The sequence below is a fragment of the Lepidothrix coronata genome, unplaced genomic scaffold (assembly GCF_001604755.1).
Source record: "Lepidothrix coronata isolate B3197 unplaced genomic scaffold, Lepidothrix_coronata-1.0 Scaffold6, whole genome shotgun sequence".
NCBI classification, from domain to species: domain Eukaryota; kingdom Metazoa; phylum Chordata; class Aves; order Passeriformes; family Pipridae; genus Lepidothrix; species Lepidothrix coronata.
Window position 1 is genome coordinate 9,695,294 of NW_016690186.1, and position 16,556 is coordinate 9,711,849.

A 16,556-nucleotide genomic window follows, 5' to 3' on the forward strand; every position below is an offset into this window, starting at 1 on the left:
GGCCCCCTGCCCCTGCTCCCTGGCCCCTGTCCCTATCCCCTGGCCCCTGCTCCCTGGCCCCGGCCCGGCGGGGTGGGTGTTGGGAGGTGTCACACGCCATCTTGTACCCCGGGACTGACCCACTCCCGCCCGCCGAGAGATCTGACTACGAGAATTACACATCCTCTCCCAACTCCTTGCTGCGTATCCAAACCTCTGAATATCAAATGGTGGCGTTGAGAAAAGCCTAAGTCTGTTCACCTTTCGCGAATGGCTGTCTCCTCTGACACTCTAAAACTCTCTTCCAGATCAGTTTCCACTGCTAACAACGAAGAGGGTGTTCTGGAAGGGAGTGCTGGAGGAGCTGCTGTGGTTCATCAAGGTTCGGTGTTTGGATGTCTCTTTGCGTGCTGTGCCTGAGAGTGGGATAAATGGAATGAACTAGTGTGGATTAAGGGATTTGGGGTAACTACAGGTGCTTCTCTTCCTGTGAGAGAAGTGCAACCACCTAATATTTTGACCACACATGGAAGGCCATTATCTTCAAGACATTCAGCCTTTTAGTGCAGACTGTTGCTAACAGTACCCTCGGAAGAGTTTTTCTTCTATTTCTTTTTAAGGGATATAGTCTGAAATAGTGAGGGCTTTTGCTGATTTGACTATACTCCGGAGTTATAAAGCCTAATACAGTGTCTTTTCTTAGTGTTTGAATAAGAAATAATAATATGAAATAGATAGTAGGCAATTTAGTGATCTGCTTTTTAATACTGAAATAGCTTTTATTGATTTGAACAGGAATAAGCAGTGCAGAACCACAGGCCAAGTGAGATCGATGTAAACACTAGGCTTTTTAGTAGCAAAAGAATGAGATCTAATAGAGCTGATAGCTGTAGGTAGAATAATAAAATTCAACTATAGATAATACATTACAATGGAAGTGTTCCTTTATATGTTGTGATATTGTGCAGGTATGGGGAAATCTATCTAACCATTTGCTACATAGCAGGACTCAAATGCACATTCATTTTTTAAAAGCTTTGGGTGTTTTTTTTCAAATGTAAAAGACTAGACACTCTCCAAACCAGCATAACTTCTGTGTTGAATTTTTGAATGTGCCGATTTGGACATGTTGCAGGATTCAGCAACATTTCTCTGGGTCATTTTCACATTTTTGTCATTTAAACAAAAGGATTTTTAATACCTTAAGCTCATTATAGGTGGCTTGGCAAAGACAGTGCCTTTGTTAGTCTGTTTTCATCCATCTGTAAAGTAACATCTTGTTCTCTGGAAATGTGCTTATGAAATGACATACCACAGTTGACCTTGAGGCTGTATTGTTTGTGCATTCACAAAGTTTGGAGAATCCTGTGTTAAACAACAGTAGCATGGCTGTTCCTCAAACTTCATCCCAGTATGTTGCTCTCAAGCTTTATTCTGTCCATGTGCAAGAACCTCACCCAGTACATTAATTAGACTGTTCATCCTTTGTAAGTGGAGAAATACCGTAGACTAGAAAAACATAATGCAGCTGTTTCAGATAATGTCCTCAGTGTTGAAATTAGGAGGCAGAATTCTTACTGTCTGTGTTTTGTAGGGTTCTACGAATGCCAAAGAGCTCTCTGCAAAAGGTGTGAAGATTTGGGATGCTAATGGGTCACGTGAGTTCCTGGATAAGCAGGGTTTCAGCGCCAGAGAGGAGGGGGATTTGGGACCAGTGTATGGTTTCCAGTGGAGGCACTTTGGAGCAGAATACAAAGATATGCACACAGGTAATCACGTACAAATACAGTCTTGTTCGCTTAGTGAGACAACTGTGATACATCACTTCCAAAACTCTGACTTCTGTTAAGGGACCAAGTGTGAACTGATAGCCAGAATAAATAGTGTTTGAGAGAGTTAATTTAACTTTTTTTTCTTACTTAATCTAGTTATCCTGAAAGATGTAGCTTTGTGTATTGTAGTGTGACATTTGTAGAACTGATGGATCATAAGGAATACACTGTTATTCTTTTATCTAGACCAGATATGGTCACTGATAGCTGGAAGGATGTGTGCCTGTTGCAGTCCAGAAGCCCATGCTAGCTCCATTTGATAGCAGTGGAACACAGGTTGCCACCTCTGTGTATCAATGTGGGGTCCTGATTTCTGTGATACTGTTGTTCTGGAAAGAACTGGCAGTGCACTACATTCATTGGAGACAGGAGAAGAAAAAGATTTTTCTATTCTGCATCTGGAACGAAGTAGGATGTATCCATAGTGATGATGCTGTGGACAGAACAGCCGTAACAAGTTATGATGTGATGCAGTATCTGTTGGTATTATTTTCTGTGGAACGGGTTCATTAGACTTACTCTGAAGTGTGTTGCTGGCTCTTTTCTAAGTCACTGAAGGAGAAGATGTAGAAAACATTTTGAGGACTGCCCCTATCTAGTGTGATTTTAAACTCGGATTAACAACATGAGTTAGTTATCTTGGTGGGGTTTTTTGTCAATACAGCCTCAAAATTAGTTACAGATATTAGACTTGGTATTGGCATGTTGACCACTAGTTTTATGCTAACACAAACAGTGCAAACTGTGAACTGACACATCTGAAAACTTAGTGAAAAATTTCAGTGTTCCTGAATTTAGTAGGTCTGAGTCAAAACATAGGGTGGAAAAAATGAACAAGATAAATTCCCATGGGTTTCATTACTAATAGATTTCCTTAAGTTGCATTACTAATGGATAGGTAATTAGCTTCAGGAACTAACATAACCATTTGACAAGGCTTCTGGCACAGTATTGCTGGCAGAAGAATTCCCTGAGCTACTAATTGTGTCATGGAAGGATCACAGAATATTCTGAGTTGGAAGGGACCCACAAGGATCATCGAGTCCAACTCTTAAGTGAATGGCCCATATGGGGATCGTGTATTACTACCTTGCTTGCCAGCTTGGGTCTCCCTGTAGCCTAATTTGATGTTGCTGCAATAAGTTATTAGAAAAAAGTAGTTACCAGTCATGCTGATTGACTGGAATGAGTCAGAACAATGATTAACAGCTAATGACTTTTATTCTGAAATCCATTCTGATGGTCAGTTAATATCAGTAAATTTCTTATATAACTGGAATTGAGCCTAAAATTCAGCCTGAGAATTGGGTGAAATGTATTATCCTGTGCTATACATGATTAAAGTTCCCTTCTGGCTTTAAATGCTGTGGAACTTTAGTTTTCATACATGACCTTATGAGTGCTAGATGGTTGTGTTTATTCATCTGTCAAAAACTTTGTACTTTTGAGTATGTAAAGAGTGCTAGTATCCCTCAGTACTAGTCTGGGCATAATTTTTTTTTTTTTTTAATAAGAAGGAACACTGTAACATGCAAGTTTAACATCTAGAGAGGCATTTTAATCCAGAAGTGCAATATAAACGATTTAGTTTAAATACTGTGAATGACAGGGTGGTAATATGTTGTCCATTCCAGTACAGCTCTTTTCCTATTTAGGTAACAAGTCATCATGAAAGATAAAATACCATTCTTTGTTCAACTATTTTTTTGCATTGCAAGTTTTGTTTCTTGGGATTTAGCGATTATGCAGACTTCTTAGTTGGTCTTTAAAAATGTCAAGTTGTTAAGAATGGAATAAAGTGTTCTAAATAAGAATGGTCCTATTTCAGTGGGTGCTAAAGGTAGTCAAAGCACACAAAAGAGATGGGGGGACATGTCAAAATACCGTCATGAAAATTTCACAAGCTTTAGAGCACCCTAAGAAACACCAAGAATAGCCTGTATTTAGAGTGTGCCAACTAATTAATATCACTTTCAAAGTTGTAATAAAGTTTTCAGAGGCTGTAATTTCAGTATTACTTTTCAGTGGGATGTGGGCTGGGTGTTAAAAAATATCATGACTTGAATCTGTCTGGGTTAGAACTTATTTGATACCTTTCTCCAGATTACTCCAACCAAGGAATTGATCAGTTGCAAAAAGTGATTGAAACGATCAAAACCAATCCAGATGACAGAAGAATCATTATGTGTGCTTGGAATCCAAAAGGTATTGAATAGCAGAGTTTAAATGAATGCAGTTGCACATTACCTTGCTTTATGCTAAATTATTTTATATTCCTGTGTCCACAGTCCTACTTGGTGTCCTTATTTACTTTTTATAAAAACTATCAGGAATACAATAAAAATGACCGGGGGTTATAAGTTTGATTCTCTTTCTACCTAAGTCTTATGCTCAGACCTCAAAAATATTGAACCATTTCTTCAGAGTGTTTCTTTCCATGTTAAACTTAACAAAACCCTTAAAACTAGAGAACAAAAGTATTATTTGTGTTGTAATCATCTCTTTGAACATAGGTTGTGTAGATATCCAGGTATGGCTACTTCTAAACAAGAGCTAGTGCAAGAGAATGTTTAACTTCACCAGTGGTGATCTGTGCTCCAAAAAATCCACTGGTGTATGGAAGGGCTGCAATATGCTGTTACTGTTATTTATAAGGTTAAGCATTCTCAGATATCAGAAGATACCTGGTTAAAGTTTTTCCTGCCAAGCTGCAATTATGCTATCTGCACTTTTTAAGTGTGGATAAACACTCAAAAGATCTTTTGTTTTCTGATTTTTTTTTAATTGATCATTGCTTTTATATCTCAAGAAGCAACAAAGGCACATTGCAATGGGAAGGGAGTAAGATGAAGCAGTTGAAAGTTGCTTTAGGGTACATGCTTAATTTTACTCTTAATGTCTTCCTTTGGGGAAACCAACTGTCTCACCAAGGTGAGTAGCAGTAAACTGCTGTGCAGCATTATGGTATAAATCTGTTATGTGGAATATCTGTTTATGACTTTCTGGTCATGCAGCCCAGGAGACAGCTTGTCATGACCCAGACTTAATTGCTTGGGCAGCAGGTGCTTATAAACAAGAGAAACAAGCAACAGAATGACAATGCTGTTGGCTCTACTTTATCCCATTACATGCTTATTTAGGTTTTGCATCTTTTACGTTCATAACACACTAATGCTGCTACTGTTTTTTTCTGTACTGCAATTCCTAGATATTTCTCTGATGGCTTTGCCTCCATGCCATGCTCTTTGCCAATTCTATGTTCTAAATGGTGAATTGTCTTGCCAACTCTATCAGAGGTCTGGAGATATGGGACTAGGAGTGCCTTTCAATATTGCCAGCTACTCACTGCTCACATACATGATTGCCCATGTCACAGGGCTAAAGGTAAGTTATTTTATCATTTTACTTAATCTTGTCTGAGAAATGAAGGACTGAAAGATGGGACTCTTCGTGTCATGAAAATGTCCAAGAAAAAATGGAATGAACATACTGTTAGAAATCTTGCTGAAATATGTGTAAAAAAGGGCCCTGCGAATTTGATGTGAATTGCCTCTGGTTTATGTGGGCAGTTAGGATCAGAAACGTAAGAATTCTTAAATTAAGGTTAAACAGACAGAAGATCCTCCAGGTCATGACCATGTCAAAACTGGCCTGTTCACTAGTCTGCTTCTTAGAAATCTGAACAGAGCACTTGTCCTTATGGGATAGTAACATACAAGTGGTTAAATTTTGTAGGATGTGTTTATTGGAAGCAAACAGTAGCTCAGAAGTTGCTGTCAAGGTTTTAATTTGGATATTCTGCCCACCTAACTTCCAGCTGTAATTTCAGCTAGGTATTTCTGTGATTTCCTACTGTAGATGATTATGTAGAGTGGTAGTATGTGCTCAGATAGCTCCTGCCCTGACTTCAGAGATGTATTTTTTAATTTGACAGAAAAATTAAAAATGCTCAGCAATCTCGTACATGTGAAAACCACTTTTCTTTAGGGCATGTAAAAGTTATACTAGTAAGGCCATTTGTGCTTGATCCTCCTGCTACCAGCAACATGAAGGAGAACTTAAAATAAGGAAATAGGGAAGAAGAATCAGATTTTACAGCAATTGCAAACAAAGAAATTAGTCCAAGGTACTAGTCCATATTAGTCCAAAGTACTAATCCATATTAGTCCAAGGTAAAGTCCATAAGGCAGCTGTTGTCTCTCAGCCATTTTGTCTCATGGTTTTGGTGGTTTTCAGTGTAATATATCCAGGGCCTTGTCTACATTGGTCAGAGGCCAGTAAAATAGCTGATAAAACTTACCTGAGTTAAATTAGGTTGCTCAGGGGCTGCGAAATCACAGAACTTTCAATCTTGCAAACATATCTGGATGCTTGATAAGTGCTTTGGGGTTTAGACTGTGGCTGACACCTCCACTGCTGCAAAGTACAGTGTTTAGAAGAGGTTAAGGCAGCTGCTCTGAAACGAGCTTTGGCAAGTCATACTTATTAGAAGTAAAGTGTAAAAGCGGGATGTCACTGCCATGTCCATTTTTATCTTGGTGAGCAGATCAGTAGTGCTCCATTCAATACCAAAGCTATTATCCTAGCAGAATTTCAAAGATAAATTTTTTTGTAAGCTAGTGGAAATTTCAATATGTTTTTCATTAATTATGCAGTAGTCAGGGAAGCTAGTGTCCTTCAAAGTTTTCAAGGATGTCTTGGCAATACAATCCAGTACAAAAACTGCAGTTCCACACTAGATGTAAGGTGCTAGGAATCAATACTGTAAGCATTGTAATGTTTTGCTTTCTTGAAACCTGACTGAAAACCACATGTATTCTTCATTCTTTTCAGCCTGGAGAGTTCATACACACTTTAGGAGATGCTCACATATATCTGAATCATGTGGAATCTCTTAAAGTTCAAGTAAGTACTTACTCTGTATTCTTGTATTGTTTTATCTTCCACAATACTTGTTCAATGCAGAATTATCTTGGTATTATAAATATCCTTTTGCAAATATTAACTTGTGTGGCTTTTCTTCTCATTTCTACCCTAATAATTGTAATATACTAATAAATGTAGTATTCAACTCAGGTTGCAAACAGAAATACAATACAAATGTGATTGAAATGCACATTAGTGTACTACTTTAGAACCAAGTTGGAGATCCAGAATCAGTACTCCTACTTTTGGCTAAATCATGCCAAAACCTTAGAAAATCATTCTGCCTAATCCAGATAAACAAAAAACAGAATGTCTTTGTAGTATAGCAGGAGATGATAACTTACCGGTTCACAGAGTTAATCAATATTACTATTTGGCTATGTTTTCTTCAGTAAGTAATTTGTTGCAGTAGGAGAAAATCAGAATTCTGTTTGATTTGACTTAGTTTGGGTTGACTGTCCTCACCATTCATATGGTTCAAAACTGTTCAGAGAACTAGTTAATGGTTTGGACCCAAATGGTCCTGTGAGAAACTGCAGCACATTTGATGCACATCTGGGTCAGAGTTTCCAATACAGTTTCCTCTGGAAGGAGTATGATCTGTAACCACCAGAATTGCTTCACCCACTGGAAGTGCTTGCAGTGCATTTGGATGATCAAGGAATTCACTTGAAAATTATACTACTGTCCCTATGAAAATACTAAAGTAGATTCCACCTAAAAATATTAAAATTTTCTTCCCTTTTTTTTCTTGGTATAAGTCTTCTTGGTGGGGAGGGAAAGTCTACATAGTATAATCTGAATTGACATTGAGAACACAAAATCTCTCAAGTATTAAGCTTTATACAGTAAGCTTGCTTTTATTTCAGCTTCAGAGGGAGCCAAGACCTTTCCCCAAACTCAGAATTCTTCGTAAGGTTGAAGACATCAGTGACTTTAAGGCAGAAGACTTTCAGATTGAAGATTATAATCCTCATCCACCTATTAAAATGGAAATGGCTGTTTAATGCTGTAAACCAGCATTAAATATTTATGTGGAAATGTACCTAAGCTACTTAGTTTCTCTAAAATGATGGGGCTTTTATATACTTCGAAAGATACCTGCTTTATTATTTAAAAGAAATAGATAGTAGCAGACCAGAACTGCCTTCAGTACTAACCTGTAGTTGTACAGAACAGATGTACTGTTCTGTACATTATGCCTGATGTACTGTACAGACATTAACTCATCTCTAAGTTGATAGCGAGTTAGTTTTCTGCATGTTTCAGTGGCCACTTAAATTACCATTCAGTTACTGTGAGCACTTGCTTATGTGCTTCATATAAAGAGGATTCCTTCAGGGTTGGAGAATTTGTTAAATATGTTCTAAAGAGTATATGTCTAATAAAGCTTTTTTAAAAAAAATTCTGGAACGTATGATGCATATTTGATTTTGCTGTGTTTGTTTATGTTTAGTAATAAAAAAGAGCCGAAAAGCAAAGGATCTTGGAGGGTGAGATCTAGCAAGGAAAAACACTTGAACTTCCCATGGTCTTTATAGATGAACCATCAGGAAGACAAAAGATCTTAATGGAACCTTGCCTGAAATGCAGTGTCTGCGTAACATCTCTGTAGCAGCAATTTATTTTATTCCTCAACCCTACATGAATGATTATTTTGATATAAATCAAACAGAGCTGTAGTTAAACAGAAGTAACCAGATAGCATTAGTAATCAGCTGTCTGTCATCACTTAAAACCAGATCCCACAAAAATGTGGACTAATTTTGCAGCCTGAAGCATTAAAAGTTAGAGATTGTAGTATTTGTAGGAATGGAGTTTATTAATTTAATCTTAGGGGAACTCAGCTTTTATCTCTCCTTATCCTTGCAATGTTTGCATTAACTTCAGTTCTTACAAAATTCCTCATCAGGAATTTAATTGTGAATAGATCTATGATTATAATTCAGACATAGCATATTCAATACATATTTGAACACATGGAGAAATGCATAGTAATTTTTTGATTAAAGTCAGTAAACTTGTAAATATTGGAAAAGTGTATGATTTCAGATAATTCTAAGAATTTGATAATCAGTGTGCTTTAATTACATTCATTCAGTTATGTCACGTGCTCCTCCTAATAAATTCCATCTCAGCTCTACTAGTCTTATATTTTAAAGTCACCTAGTTCAGATAGTCCGGGTGTCTTCTACATTAATGATACATCCCAGCTGTAGGTTGTTCAGCCACTTCTTACCATGTGCATACTTTTGTAAGTTAAAGGTTCTTGAGTGATTTTACAGTCCTCTAAAGTACAAAAAACCAGTTTAAGTTGCAAATTCACTTAACAGTTCTGCCTACACTTAGCGAGTTAAGTTTCTTTTGCTGGAAACCACTTTATGTAACACTGCAGATAAGGTGGAATCTGCAGGACATTTTAGCAAGTGAGGATGTGAAATAAAATGTTGGCCTCAGGGCTTGACTAGTGGGAATTAGCAGTCTCAGGGAAGTTATCCAGGATAGGAATACCTAGCCAAGAGAAGAATTCAGAATGGGAATCATTTATTTCTTTTCATAAATTACAGAGGAGTTAGGTCTGTGGACATACATAGCATGCCCTGACAGACCAATATATATCGCTCTGGAAGAGCTACTACTTTTTAGTGTAAGAATTAACTACAAATTCATTGTTTTCCTTTGTCAGCACAATTTACTGCCAATAGCAGTTATTGAAGTGAAGTTATTGAAGTACCTCGAAGACCAAGAAGGTTTACAGTGCTCAAAAGATGAGAAAGATGTAAAAAGCAGCCTTCACACAGCACACTTTAATGTGAATAAAAGTGATAATACATTTTAAAATTCATAGGTATGAGACTCCTATGAGATTTCATTCAAAAAAAAATGAATATTCAAAGAATTTGAATATATAGGCTTAAACAGGAGGTACTCGAGGAATTTTGATTTGCAGAATGTGAACACTTCACTGCTGCAAAGATGACTAGTATGACTGCAGGCCATATTCAGAGCAGTATTTTAGACAAAACATGGGACATTGCTAGATCATTTTGGGAAGCTGTGAAAGGGACCCATAGGCCTACTGAGAGAAGGGGTTGTTCTTGGACTTATTTCCTGACGAATAAGCTGTCCCAGAACTCCTAGTTCCTCACTCTCCCCTGCTGATGACTTAGAGTTCTACAGGTGGAACTAGAAGTCAGTTCCTTACCAGCTCTGCATATCCGTAGTATTTCTGAGTCTTTTGCCATTTGCCCTGTTGACTGCTACACTCATTCTGCCTCACCATTTGGACTTGAAGAGTTTCCCCTCTTCTGTAATTTCTCCTCCAGATGCATCTTTGTATCATTTCTCTGCTTTCCAAGGGCAATTCAATAACTTGGAGGTAGCAATGAAATTTCTTACCACTTTGGTCAAATACCATCTTCTACTTTCTACTGCCTTAGACAAGCTTTCTTTACCCATATTATTTCTGACATGTTTTGATATGTTGCAAAATTGGCTTACTGCGATACCACACAGGATATTAGTTATCTGATTATGACAGATGAAAGGTCAGAAAAGAAAGAACAGCTTCTGAATTTTGAGACAAACATCTGTCTGATCAATCATCAAAATCAACAGTCTAATAATGAGCCTGGCTTGGTGAGTTTGCCACCATAGTGACTGGTGTCTGAATATGGAATGCAGCCCAAGTTTCAAGTGCCTTTATCAAAACCACAAATGGTTCACTTTCACCTGCTTGAAGTCTAACCTGCACCTCTGCCTTCCCTTTGTAGACCCCAGGAAGGTGGGCTTGTGGAGTAGCAACACAAATTTATGCTGTGACCATCATGTAGCAACATATTTTTTAAGAAAACAAAGAACAATCACTGTAATCAGTTGCTACTGCATTTTTTTTGTATAACTAACCTGTTTTCAAGCCTTTTAGATACTTAGGTATGTCCATACTAGAGATGACAGTGCCACACCAAGACATCCAAAGCCCTTTGTTCAGCCCCACAGCATGACATGAAACAAAGAATTTTACAGCAGTGCATGCAAGCTTATGCTCAGAAATCACAGGCATGATAGCTGAAGAAACTAATCAGAGTGGCTTGAAGGGTGGGGAGAGGAAGATTTTCTCATTGCTACTGCATTTTGAAGAGTCTTACTCTGGAACTGTTTGGCCATCAGCAGCACAGACAAGTTTTCATTCACTCTTCCCAGACTGCAGCTGTCAGTTTGGAGATAACTCAAGGCCTTGGCTTGTAGGAGCTGTTTAAATGTCACTCTGTTGTGGCAGTGTAAAGGAAAAAAAATGGAAAGTTAAGACCTGAAGTCTCCCAAATTAACATATTCCAAGAGCTGCTGGCAACTCATATAAAAACATTTGTACAGTGTCCCTCCTGTGTGTGTCTCTGTAAATCCAAATTATTTTAACTACTCCATTTAAATGACAGATCACATAAGAATTTGGTTGAAGTGAACTTCAGGGATGTTGCCAGTATTAAAAATCAGCTTATACTTGTAATGTTAGGAGCACTACACTTGACACAATGAAGTGAGGTACAGTGAAAAAAAAATCAGTGTGCCAAAGGGCATAGTCCTGGAATGAGTTTGGAAATTACTGCCCCTTAACTGGATGTTGAATCGCGTAAGTGAAAGTGAAGTGAAAGCACCGAGTCAAAATGGCTGTTCCATTCTAGGCCAGGGTCATGGGTTTAACGTGCACAAAGGCACACCGAGTTTGTAGTGAAACGATTATGTAATGCTCACACAAAGTGATCTGGCAGCTCTGCCAGATAATTGCCTCACAGATTGCCTCAAAATCTTTTTAACATTTGGGCTCCTTTAGGAGCTAACACACACCCCTTTGGTCACCTAACTGTGTCCACAGACAGGAACTTGGGGTACTCTGGGGATAGGATTCAGCATGCTCAGGACTGCACAGCTTTGGGATGTTCTTGCCTTGGTGAATGAGCAGCTATTCCCATTTTGAGACAGCTAAAGTGAATATAGCAGTGATTCTGCTGTAGGAAATCATTCCTCCTGGAGACTACTCCAGCCAGATGAGAGATGGACTTGTAGAGGAGATACACTTGGATGAGAGTCAGGATTCAATTTCTAGCTGTGCTAGAGGTTTCCTGTCTGGAACTTGGCTAAGCTGTTCAGTCAGTTAAGGCCTCATATTAATTTCCCATGTTTCTAGTACAGATAATTGTATTCCATTTGTTCAATGGAGAGTTCTGTATATAAATGCATTAAATGCTTATGTGGTTCTTGGAGGTTACGGTGAAAAGAAGGGAAAGGTTAAACAAACCATCAAGTAAAGCCAGTATTCAGGACCAGCCTTTAATTTGTAAAGCAAGGCTATACTAATGGGTAATTCAAACCCATCCTAATAGACATTCATTATAAAACACTCCCCTCTGCAAATCAGGTGTCCTATCTACTGGTAGACAACAGCTGAGAGCGAGAAGTACAATTAAATATGTTGATAGCAGGGCTTGGCATGAGAAACCGGCAGAGAAATTATGCTAATGCCATCACTGTCGTTTCCAATTGCTGCAGAGAACTGAGAATTTGTTAATTTACATTGTTTGGCTCTGTAGATTTGGTGTCATTACTCAGAAAAAGGATGGATGCAAATAAAAAGCAATTTACTTTAGGCTGGAGACTGGTATTCTAAAAGGTACCAAGCTGTCTACTGATACCTTGCTATTTATGATATATCATGATTCTGGTCTTTGGACTCATTAAAAATATTTCATGCAAAATGTATTTAATTATAGCTGATGGCAGTGACTTAAGTACTAATACCAACAATGAGATTCCTTGGGGCAAAGAACAGGTTTCAACCTTTTAAAATAGCTGCATATGTACCAGACAAATTCCTCCTTAGGACAGGCAGGGCACTGAGTGCACTGACAGACCTCGCCATGACCAGTCTCACCTGGGGCTCACTCCTTCTGTCCACAGACCTTAGTTTCTGCCAGGGTTGAATAGCAGGTTGTATTGGGTCTGGCTGAGCTGGAGTTCATTTCCCCATAGTAGCCCTCACAGTGCTGTGCTTTGCATTGGTAGCTAGAAGGGAGTTGATAACACACCGGTGTTTTGGATACTGCTGAGCAGGACAGGCACAGCATCAGCACTGTAACATTCCTTCCTCAATTGAGGGCAAGATCCTGGGAGGGGACACAAGTAGGCCAGCTGACCCAAACTGACCAAAGGGATATTCCATACCATATGACATCAGCTCAGATATAAAAGCTGAGGCAAGGAGCAGGAAGGTGGGCATCCATTGTCTCCAATGGCTGCCTGCTGAGGAACCATCACGCTTGTTGAAGCCCTACTTCTTGGGAGTGGCCGACCATCGCTGCTCATGGGAAGTAGAGAATAAACTGTTATCTTTCGCTTTGCTTTCGTGTGCAAGCTTTCGCCTGGCTTCTGCTTCAATAAACTGCCTTATCCGTACCCACAAGTTTTTTTCCATCTTACTCTCTCACCTGTCCAGCTGGGAAGGGGAGTGACAGAGTGGTTGGGTGGGTACCTGGCATCCAGCAAAGGTCAATCCACCACACGGGTGTACCTGATTCCAGCTCTGCTACAGCTGTGGATGTGTCTGGCCATGGACCAACACCCCAGCCTGGCTGGACACACACTGTGCCACGTCTGACCGTAGTTCCCCTCACTGCCTGGCCTCTACCCATACCTATCCTTATCCCCAGGGAGATGCCCAGTGCTTGGGGCTGGGGCTACCCCACTGTCCCCTGTTGCCCCTGCTCCTGAATGAAGGGATGAGCCTGGCTGGGAGGCCTCTGCCCTGCTGTCCCCGTGGGGATCCCTGGCAGTTCCTGGTCCCTGGAAGCAGCTGGCCTCTGTGGCATCCTGCCTGCCAGGTATCTCAGGCTGCCTCAAGCCCTAAGCCAGCACTGCAGAGCTAGGCCCATGGCTGCACAACACCTTGCTCTGTAAACCTGGCCTGGGTCTGGGCTCTGGCCCTCCACTGTAATTTAATCCTGGCCAGACAGGAAGCACCACCACAGACAATCGCTCACTCCCCCGCCAGCAGGACTGGGGAGAGAACTGGAAGAGTAAAAGCCAGAAGACTCATGGTTTGAGGTAAAGACAGTTTAATAGGGAACGCAAAAGCCACATACTCAAGGAAAACGAAACTAAGAATTAATTCACTGCTTCCCATGGGTAAGCAGGTGTTCAGCCATTTCCAGGAAAGCAGGGCCCCACCACACTTAACAGTTACTTGAGAAGACAAACACCATCACTCCAAATGTCCCCCCCTTCCTCCTTCTTCTGCCGACTTTATATACTGAGCAGGATGTCATATGGTGTGGAATATCCCTTTGGTCAGTTTGGATCACCTGTCCTGGCTATGTCTCCTCTCAACCTCCCATGCAACCCTACCTTCTCACCACAGTGGCAGTACAAGAAGCAGAAAAGGCCTTGGCTCTGTGTAAGCCCTGCTCAGCAATAACAAAAACATCTCTATATTATCGACACTGTGTTCAGCACAAATCCAAAACACAGCTCCATACTAGCCACTGGGAAGAAAATTAACTCTACCTTAGCCAAAACCAGCACACCCTCCTACAGCACTGGCTGCTGCCTAAATCCCTCACGGGGGGACTCTGGGACTCTTCAGAGGCCATCTGAGAATCCCCCCTTTGACCCCCACCCATAAGCTTGTCAGGCCTCTGGGGGTACTCAGGGTCTACCTGAACCCCCCACCTGACTCAAACAATCCCTGCCATGCCCCTTTCCCATTTCTGTCTCCCTACCCTGGCTCTGTGTCCCCTGAAATGCCCCCTACATCCCACAGCAATTAAATCACTCTTCAGCAAGTCTCATCAGAGCCCAGTTGTCTGTTGGGTGGGAGGACACATCCCTCTTGGGAGTAGCTCCTGTCAGGGCACTGAGGGTGGGATTGGCCCTGCTGGCCCTGTCCAGCCTCACTGGCAGCCTTCCCCCATCACACCTCCCCTCAGACCCATTTCAGCTCAGGACATGGCCCCCAGTCCCTGCCTGAGCTACCCCCAGGTGTGTGCATCTTCTATCATATCATACCTGCGGCAAGCCATGGACCTCACTATCTGGACCCTGAAGCACAGACTGACTGTCTAGCTTGCCCTGGGTCTGACTTCATCCCCATGGACAGGCTGGCAGTTGCTGGGCTGTGTCTGGCCCTGGTCCCTTTCCTCAGAGTGGTCTTCTCACGATGGCCTCCTCTGGTGACCTTCGCAGTTGACTGTGGCTGTTGCTCCCAGACCTGCCCTGCCAGCTGTGCTGTGGGCTCGTGGCTCCCCAGCCCTCCCTGCACCCCTGACAGTGCCCCTGGTGCCATTGAGAGGTGGGTGACTTTCAGTTTGCTAATAGCATTGTTCTCTGGGATTTTGATATTTACAGTTGAATTGGGACAGCACAAATAGAGCTAAAACAAGAAGAGAAGCCTGAAACCTCTCCACTCTAAAATGTCACATAGCCACTGCAAGGTCATGTCTACATATGCACTACTGTGCTAAGCAAAACTCTCACTGGAGCACCAAGCCCACAGAGCAAAATGAAAGTGGGAGCTGGATAATTATGCTTGGGCTACAGGGGATATCAGCTTCAGCAACCCTACAGTTCTCCACAGACCACACTGTTCAGCCTACACCAGCCTGCACAGATGTTATCTAAGCTATCTCATGGAGCTTCAGTGTTCTTCACAGAGCAAGCAGCATGGACTTAGTCTTTATACTTTGCTTTTCTCCCTTTCATGTGGGCAATCACAATCACAGATGCATTCTTTTGAATTTCTCACTGATGTAAGAATATGAAATTTCAGCAATTATTTTCATAATAATAATTTAAAAGATCAGATATTTCCAGGTTGTTCACAGAAACTGCGTGTGAGAAGAATGAATCAGGCAGATAAGGTGGAGTGAGGCAACTTTGGTAGGGAATAACTGAAGTAGAGATCAAGTGATTTTCAGCTCATTTGAGGAATGTAAAGGAGTTCTGGCACCTGCTCCAAAGGTCATGCGGTAGATGCATTAAACAAATAGTAATTAGGAAAAAGCCCAAAGCACTTATACATACACTTACATGTTTTGTCATTGCTGCACCAGTTCCTAGAAGCGCTAAGGCCTGAAAGGAAATAAACATTCAAGACTTGCTTCTGGTTTTTTTTTTTTTTAATTCCCAGTGGAGCTGCTCAGTAGCACAAAAGATGGAACAACAGTTGATGCAGCATACTGTTTTCTACTTATTTTATAGCAAATGTAACATATGTGATAAAACTTTTTATTGATTTTTTTTCTGCTTTCTCTGCTCTAAAAGCAATGTAAAGAATTATATAACAGGGTGTTCAGAGCAATAAAGAAATTCACATACTGTACATCTGGGGTTATAACAGTGCTGCTATGTATAGTGTGTTTGGAGCACAAATTCTGAACCAAATTTCCAATTTCACCAGAAACCACACATTTAAAAAAGTCCATTTCCATTTGATACTAAATGTCAGCTGCTTTCCTCATGTAGGCATCACAATACTTTTAAGTATTGTTTTAAACTTAAGGGAATACAGGTGGAGAATGTGTATCAAGATCATGTAGCAAATACATTTAATGCTATTCTGAATCACTAGTTCAATCTGAACTCTGAATATGTATCAACATTATCTGAACAGTATCAACATTACACTACACTACTGACTGGAGTCACTGCAGTATTATTGAAATAAAATATTAAATTTCCAGGCTTTGAAATGGTTGCATATCCCATCTGGAAATGCATATCCTCATCTGGAAAAGTTGGCTTCTTAGTCCATGAGGGTTTACACTCAGC

At 40.5% G+C, this 16,556-nt stretch overlaps 1 protein-coding gene across 1 annotated transcript in view; it reads left to right on the forward strand.

Annotated features, from left to right (window-relative positions):
• TYMS (thymidylate synthetase) overlaps positions 1-8,156 on the forward strand; it is a 10,408-nt gene extending 2,252 nt beyond the window's left edge. The window contains exons 2-7 of the mRNA XM_017830923.1: positions 288-361; positions 1,574-1,748; positions 3,915-4,016; positions 5,020-5,195; positions 6,645-6,716; positions 7,607-8,156. Coding sequence (XP_017686412.1) covers positions 288-361; positions 1,574-1,748; positions 3,915-4,016; positions 5,020-5,195; positions 6,645-6,716; positions 7,607-7,744 — 737 coding nt within the window. The 3' untranslated portion in view covers positions 7,745-8,156. The remainder of the gene's footprint in view (positions 1-287; positions 362-1,573; positions 1,749-3,914; positions 4,017-5,019; positions 5,196-6,644; positions 6,717-7,606) is intronic.
• The last annotated feature ends 8,400 nt before the right edge of the window (positions 8,157-16,556 follow it).